The following is an 8,184-nucleotide window of genomic DNA, read 5'->3' as shown; positions in this document are numbered from 1 at the left end:
AAACTTCTGATTTAACCCTGATACACACAGTGGACTGATAAATTAACTAGAGAGTTCACAAGGTCATACATGAAAATCAATCTGATTACTTTATTAGCCACAACTCATTTATTTTTCAAACTTGGAGATAAATGCAAGTTTCCTTTTCAAAGTCACATTATGCATTTTATACTTACGATACAATGAAAATTTTCCAGACTTAGAAAAGATGACTGAATATTAACATTTGCCAGGCAATTTACAGTTTCCAAAGAGCTTTCTCATTAATTACCTCAGAAAACTGAATAATGATGTGATTATTAAAGGTTAATTAAGCAAATACTTGTGAAGTAATTGGGAGGTAATCTATTTCTAATGTAACTGGTCAATCAGGGGTATTTAGGAAATATTTTTGCTGGTTAACAAGTCTAACCAAAACAAAAAGATATTTAAATTGTTTCCCTAGTGGAAAACAATAAGCCTGTGTTTGCTCTTTTAAGCGTCAATTGTTTCAAAGGGTTCCTGATTCCACCGTTTTGATGGTCTGAGAGGTTTTATGAGGATTCTGAGCTTATCCCTCCCAATGTTACCGCAAACCTCACACTGCTTTCTGCCACTTGAGAATAAAAGAAAATAACTGAAGAAAGTAATTACGAGAAGGCACAGAGGGCTGTGGAAGTCAGAGAACTAGCCATCTACTTGCGGAAAGCAACACATTTTGGTTACTGGGTATACGGAACAGTGAATAAAAATCCAACTCATATTAACAATCAAACATGACTCTCCAAGTGCATAACCAACACAACAAAATTTTCTCAAAATATTTTCCATGGGTGTAACTTATAAGATTTTCAGTATTCTCATCAGCAGTATAACTCCAAACTGCTTTCTCCTAACTTTGGGTAGCCTGGGTGCTGCCTCACGATTACCAAGTGGTTTAAAATCACATCCCTCCTGCTCCCGCTTTACCAGCGAAGAGACGTTATTTCCAGGTACGAAAATGCGAGGTGGCCCGCAAAAGTAGAGGTAAAAGGTCTCAGTTACAGCCCGAGGATCAGCCCTGGGGAGTCATGGGGCTCGGCTTAGGTCCCCGCACTGGCTGGTGGAGTGGACACCCGGCACCTTTGTCTGCGCCCTGGTTCCCTGGACCCGGGCGGAGAGCCGCGGGTGGGGGGGCGGATCCAGCGGTCCGGGCGGACCCGGCACTGTCCTGGGTAAGCTCGCGGCGAGGGCGGCCCGGCCGGGAAGCGGGAGGTCAGCGGCGGGGCGGTGGGCCCCCTCCCACGGGAGCCGCGCCAGGTCCCAGCAAGAGCCGGGAGGGATCGCTATTGTTTTTGGCTGGCACGTAAGTCCCCACGCCGACCCTCTGCGCACCCAGGTTTCCTCCCGGAGGCCATTCGGCTTCCTCTGAGGCCCTATATAGGGGCCCTGGGCCCAGGCTGAAAGAGGTGCGCGCCCGCTCCGGCCTCCCGGACAAGCCCGGGCTCGGAGCGCCTCTCGCCCTCAGGTCTCCGTAGCCAGAGGCGTCTGGAGAGGTGAGGCGGAGGGAATTTCTCCCCGGGTCGAGGAGGCCAGGAGGAGTAGGAGGAGGAGGAGGAGGAGGATCCGCTTCTCCGGGGTTTCCCTGACGCCAACAGCAGCGCTCGACGCGCGCTCCCCGCGCCTGTCCCCGGCTCCGGGGAGAAGGGGGAGGGGAGCGTGCCCGCCGCCGCGGCCCGCGAGGCGGCAGCCGGGATTGGAGCGGGGGCGGGCCGCGCGCGGAGCCGAGGGGGTGTGGGCGAGGGAGGCGCGCGCCTGCGCGTGCGCGGGGGTGCGCGCCCTGGGTCCCCGCCCCCCATCCCTGCCGCCCGTGGTCTCCGCCCCCCTTGCGCTGCTGTGTGGAGCCGGAGTCGGCGGTGGGTGGCGGCGCCTGGAACCTGGAGAAGGACCCACCTCCCCGCCCCGGAATGTAGTGACTCCCCGCTCTCCGCTCTCCTCCTCTCTCCTCCCCACTGCAGGAGGGAGGCGCCCCCGAGTCTCCCCTCCCGCAAGAGGGGCCGCGCGGGCCGGGCCGGGCCGGGCTGGAGCAGCGGCGGCGGCGGCGGCCGCGGGAGCCTAGCCTGCAGCGAGGGACCGGCTGAGGCGCGCGGGAGGGAAGGAGGCGAGGGCTCCTCCGCGCTGCCGCCGCCGCCGCCGCTCGCGGGGAAGAGATGGCGGCGGAGCGGAGAGCCCGGCGACTCCTCAGCACCTCCTCCTTCTGGCTCTGCTGCCTGCTGCTGCTCGAGCGCCGGGCGTCGGGCGCCGCGGCCGCCAGGAGCGGCTCCCCGCCGCAGTTCCCAGGTAAGCGGCGGCCGCGGGGTGCGGGCCCGGGAGGCGCGGGGTGGGGGCGGGGGCGCGGCACCGGCACCGGCGGCGGCCGCTGCGGTGTTTTTGTTTAGGATCCAGGAGGAAACGTGTAGGAACTTCTCTGCCTCGTCTCGGGTTGCCGAGGAGAAAGGGGGTCGCGCAGGGTAGAGAGTGAAGTGGGCAGGCGGGGGCGCTGCCGGGGGAGGGGCGGCCGTGGGGGCGCATCGGGGGCTCCGGGCTACAGTTCTGCGCTTTGTACCCGGAGGCAGGTTCACCCCTCGCCTCCCTCCCCTCCCCCAGGCTCATCCCACTTGTAAGAGTGGGACATTCTTGTGCTCACACAAGCACCAGTAGAGGCCACTACACACCTCATTAAATAAACAATCGTACGGCCAATTCATTAATTTTCAGGAAAGGAAGCGGGAGGGGGGCTTGAACTCCGCATTCCCTGGCCAGGGATTTCCCAGCTGAAGTCTCAGGGAAGCGCTGGTTGATCTCGAGGGACTCCTCGTGCAGGATTTGTAGCCCCGAGGCTGTGGAAGAGAGAGGGTGTCCGAGGGACACGATTGTCCCCTCGTAACCAGTGGTGTTGACTTAACGATGAGGGCGCCTTGGAGAACAGCTCCAAGTGATTCTGTTAGTGTTTCCGTTATGAAAATGCTTGTGCTTTCCTGGGAATTACAACTATATTTACAGCCTGTTAACCGCTCTTAACGTAGGGAATTGTCTAAGCATCGGATTTTAAGTACTTGTACGTTGTTTTAAAGTGGGAATATTTAAGTATATTTAGCCGCAAAAGCCATTTTCAGGTTTTCTATATCATAGATTATTGAAGTCACCTGCATTCCTATTTATTTAAGGGGACCAATTAACAAAACGCCAAACCTGCCTGTAAGGACCTTACAGTGTAATTGAGGAGCGGGACACACTCAGCAAATGAAGGACAAATTAGCATGTAATCTGTTTAAATTGTTTGACCAAGGTGGTGTATCATAAAACTTGACAACTTTCACCTACTTGCATGAGATCTGAAATTTCTGTATTTGAAAGTCATCTTGTCAGGCACAGTAGCAGCTTCTACTCACTAAACCATTACTTGTTTTTCCCTGGTTTATATTTAAAATCACACTGCAATGTAATTTGGCTGATAAAAGCTTTCTTTTGATACTTACAGAGTATATGTAGCACACGGCTTTTGCCAGTGTTAAATGCTTTAACCCTGAAGTACCAATGGGTATTATCAAAACAGCCACATAAACAATAGTGTTTTAGTATCACACTTGCACTTGCACATTCAGCCTAGAGTACACATGTTGGTCCTGAAATGTAGGTAACTGATCCAACCCTTTCTATTCTTGTGGATAGGCAAGAAAAATGTAACTATCTTGGAAGACTCTTATTTAATTTTACATGTAAAATTTTATATGTAGTTCATCCTGTTATGTATGTGTTACTGCTTAAAGTTTTGTCAATAATTTTGTAAGTAAAGTGCTAGTAATTTTAGATTAATAAAAATAATAAGTCTCTTAGGAAGTCATAACATCTGTCTCAACATTAATTCAATTGATGGGCTTTTATTTTGTGCTGATGAGAGGTGTAAAGCATGGCTGAAATGTGCGCTTTGCCTTCATGGAGTTTGCCGTCTGGCGTGTGGGTAGGAAAGATAGCCATTTAGCCACTAATTATATAGTAATTAAGTTGTTGTGATAAGCACTACTGAGGAGAAGAGTAGGTTTTGAGAAAGCGTATACTGCAGGGACCTAACCTAGACTGGGTGTCAGGGTGTCTCAGAAGTGAGATCTGAGTAGGAGTGGAGGTGAGGAGAGTCACAGCTAATTAGTGGTATGGTTGGGTCTAGAGCACGGATCTTCTGATCCTGTGCAGAGTGCTTTCCACAAACCATTCTGCCTCACTGCAAAAGGGAAAGGAATAACTGCAGCAAGGAAGGGTTGGTCAGTTCTTTCGCAAGCTGCAGAGACATCAAGGGGATTGAGAAGGGAGTAAGCAGCAATGGAACAAGCTGTTTCAATAAATCAGATGTCATTCATAAGTGGTTTAATTTTTTAATTTCTGTAGAGGGGTAGCTGAGATACCTTTCTGTAGGGGATTACAGTGAATAGGTGGTAGGGTATGGAGATATTAGGTAGTAAAAGGAGAACAATAGGATGTGGGACAACAGGATAAATGGGGTGTTTTTCCAACATTGGGTAGACATGAGGAGGTGGAGGAAAGAGAGAAGGACTGGTGATAGAAAATGGTCAGCAGTGGCAGAGGGTTGGAAATGATTAGGCACACAGTCTGGCTTTAGGAAGCAAGGAGGGGCAGATTACTGAAAAGATATGCAGGGACCTAGGGAAAGATGACATGACAAAACCACCCGTGCATTGCAGGTCTTCTCTAATCAGAGTGAACAGGTTAAGGAATGGTGCTCAGGTGGGATTGGGATGCCAGAATGGAGAACGTTAGGCAGGCAATGTGAGAGCTTATTTGAAATCAGTTTGAATTTGAAGTAGACTAGATCAGCTATTTCTACCATTTCAGCATCAATTTTTTGTATCCCAAGAGCAGAAATAGTGAAGTTTTAATCCAGTATTGGTTGCTTCTGCGTTACATGAAATATGTAGAAATTGTTTTTTAAAACTTTTCTTAGAATAATCAAATATCCAATTCTCTGATCAGATTGCAAAAGAACATTTGATGTCCTAATGATGCTGAGGCTAGCCTTGACCTAGACTTCAGAGGTGTACTATAGAGGTCATGTAGCTATACTTCTCATTTAAGGTAAGAATCCTCTTGTCAACATCTTGCATAGGTGACTCTGTCTGCCTGAATCATTAACTTGATGATGTGATTCATTACCTCACAAGGTAGTCTATTCCTGTTTTGAATAACTTCTTTTAGTAAACTTTGCTTTATGTAGTACATTTAACTTTAATTTTCACCCTCCCCACCTTCTTGAATTTTTTTATCTTCTCCTGCCTTTTTTTGGCATCACCCTATCTCCTGATTCATCTCATACTCCTCTGATCAATTCTTCATTTGTTTTCAGGTTTTTCTTTCATCTTCTCATCAAATATTGGTATCTAAGGTTGATCTCATTCTGTATACTTTACTTGTGTTCAGTTGCTACTGTCAGCTAATGACTCTCCTAGTCCACTCTGCTTCACGTGTCACTCTGTAGCTTCACTGAAGAGGTGCCTTGCATTACACAGGACCAAAGGTAAACTCATCTTTGTACCTCTTCCCTCATCCCCTCTCGAGACAATAACAAACCAATTTCTGGTCCAGGACTCTCACATTGTTTGAATGATTGCATGGACTTGTCTTCCTTTGTTACCCACCTTGGACATCACTGTTCATCACTCAACCAAGTTGAGATCTAGAAGTCATCCTGGACTCTCCTCCTTCCCTCTTTCCCATAGCCAGTAGTTCTCCTTGATTTTTTTTTACCTCCTAGATATTTCTCGAATCATCATCACTCCACCTAGAGTAACAATAGTGGCTCTGTAATTAAACTCTTTATCTCCGCTGTTAGCCTCTAGACGTCTGTCCTCCTGCTAGAATGAACTTTCTTATATATTTTTCTGAGCATGCCACTCTGCTACTTATAAACTCTTAATTAGTGTTCTATAGCTTGAGTGTTGGAGTCTGAACTTCTTGGCATGAAGATTGTGAGGCCTTTTGTGTTCCTTACTACAGGCCTCCCACACTCCCAGCTTAAAGCGTCATCTCTTGGCACTTCTAATGTGTACCTGGTGCTCCACCACTCCAGGTTAACTGCAGAGCTTCAGGTCTCCAGGCCTTTGCACATGCTGTTCTTTCCTCCTGTTTTTTTTTTTTTGTTTTTTTTTTTAATAAATTTATTTATTTTTGGCTGCATTGGGTCTTTGTTGCTGCGCTTGGACTTTCTCTAGTTGCGGCCAGCGGGGGCTCATCTTTGTTGCAGTGCACGGGCTTCTCATTGCGGTGGCTTCCCTTGTTGTGGAGCACGGGCTCTAGGCGTGCAGGCTTCAGTAGTTGTGGCACACGGGCTCAGTAGTTGTGGCACACGGGCTTAGTTGCTCTGTGGCATGTGGGATCTTCCCGGACCAGGGTTTGAACCTGTGTCTCCTGCATTGGCAGACGGATTCTTAACCACTGCGCCACCAGAGAAGTCCCTTTCTTCCTGTTAATGCCACTTCCCACCTACTCATCTGTTCAGTGCATTTTTTTCTACTAGCCCCCTCCCCCAAAGAGAGTTGGAGTCATCATTCTCTGTGTGCCCATAGCTTTCTGAGTCCTTTTCAACTTGTGTTACTTATTTCTTGTCTCCTCTACTAGTCTGACCCTCTTGAGGATTCGCACTGTTCTTAGGTGGTGTAGAACAAGCATCTAGCACAGAGTAGATCCCCATTAATTGTTTATTGAATGAATATTGAATTTCTTTTAACTCCCGGGCCTTAAAGCACAAATCTGATTCCTTTATATGATGGTCCTTCACATGTCTGAGGACAAAATTTGTGTGTTTGTGTGTGTGTGTGTGTGTGTGTGTGTTGCTCTCTCCTTTCTAAATTAATCATCCTAATTCCTTCAGCCACTCTTCATCTTACTTAGTTTTTGACCTTTTGTGAGTTTGGTCATCTTCTTCTGGATATGCTGCAATTTTAATATTTATTAGTTTTGTCATCTTTGGAAGGATCAGTGATCATACTAATTGATCTGTAAACAGAGACCGATGCCCTGCTTTGCCTGCCTAACAGGATGAAGTATAAAGGAGTTCATAGATTTCCAGGATGAATGTTCAAAGGAGATAAGAAATGTGACCACTTTTAGTAAACCATATGAAAGTTAATATGTAGAATGGTGAAAAAAGACTTAGGATATGGAGGCAGAGGATTTGGATGTGACTCATGGTTCTACACATTTCCGTATATCTGTTGGGGGCTATAGGCAGGCAAGAATAATACCTTGCTTACCTAACTGAGTTGTCAGAAGAATGAAATGTAAAATTGCTTATAAACTGTAAAGTACAGTGTCTGTATAGAATGGTTTTAATGTATTTTTTGTGAACTTAAAAATATAGTATAATTCTATTAAATTTTTTGAAAGTGTAGTTTTTTTTCCAGCAATTGATCATTGTTGGTTTCTTCTTTACGAGTTTTCTCTATGCTAATATAAAATATAGGGGTAACATTAATCTCATTATGTGGAAGCTCTGTTTATTTCATAGTCTTTCTTGCCAAACCCTTCATTTTATTACTGACTTTTGTGTGGTTGGGAGGTATTTACCATGCCATTGGTAGGCATTTTGGCTTCTAGGTAAAATTGCATCAACAGTAAGAGAACAGTCAGTGGAAATGACTATAGGTAAGATATTATTGACCCAGAGAGCTAATGAGGTGAGGAAAAGTCTTGTGTTTATGATTTTTAAAAATTGACTTTGTCATGGGACACAAGCCAGTGAAAGATGATATTAAAATATAACCCCAGTTTTGGATTTGTTTAGAATCAAAGGAGTTTTTTGACCAAAAAGTTTGGAAACAGACAAAAAATTTCAGTTAGACCCACTGGTATAATTTTGGTATATTTCTTTCTAGTCACTGTCTATATGGCACATCATTTTAATGTTGTAATCATGGTGTATGTACAACCTTATATGTGCATTATTCCATTTTTCTTTGTTGCTGCACTATCTAAATCATCAATTAAAAAAAGTTTTTTTTAAATACTTAAATACATGTTTGTTTGAAGTAAAAAGAAAGTACATAAAGTAAAACTTCCATCAACAAATTCCTTTTTTAACCCATAAATAACCACTGTTAATACTTTTCCTTCTGTATTTACATATGTGTGTGTAGTTTTATTTTTTACACATAAGCAGGATCATACTACTTACTGTTT

At 45.8% G+C, this 8,184-nt stretch overlaps 1 protein-coding gene across 9 annotated transcripts in view; it reads left to right on the top strand.

The window, feature by feature from the left end:
* The first annotated feature begins 1,861 nt into the window (after positions 1 to 1,861).
* Positions 1,862 to 8,184, top strand: part of NEO1 (neogenin 1) — a 240,219-nt gene continuing 233,896 nt past the window's right edge. For all 9 annotated transcript variants that reach the window (XM_061180093.1, XM_061180091.1, XM_061180088.1 and 6 more), the window contains exon 1: positions 1,862 to 2,298. In XM_061180093.1, the coding sequence (XP_061036076.1) occupies positions 2,169 to 2,298 (130 nt within the window). In that variant the 5' untranslated portion in view covers positions 1,862 to 2,168. The remainder of the gene's footprint in view (positions 2,299 to 8,184) is intronic.

This window comes from Eubalaena glacialis, chromosome 2 (assembly GCF_028564815.1).
Source record: "Eubalaena glacialis isolate mEubGla1 chromosome 2, mEubGla1.1.hap2.+ XY, whole genome shotgun sequence".
Classification (NCBI taxonomy): domain Eukaryota; kingdom Metazoa; phylum Chordata; class Mammalia; order Artiodactyla; family Balaenidae; genus Eubalaena; species Eubalaena glacialis.
This window is presented reverse-complemented; position numbering and strand designations above follow the sequence as displayed.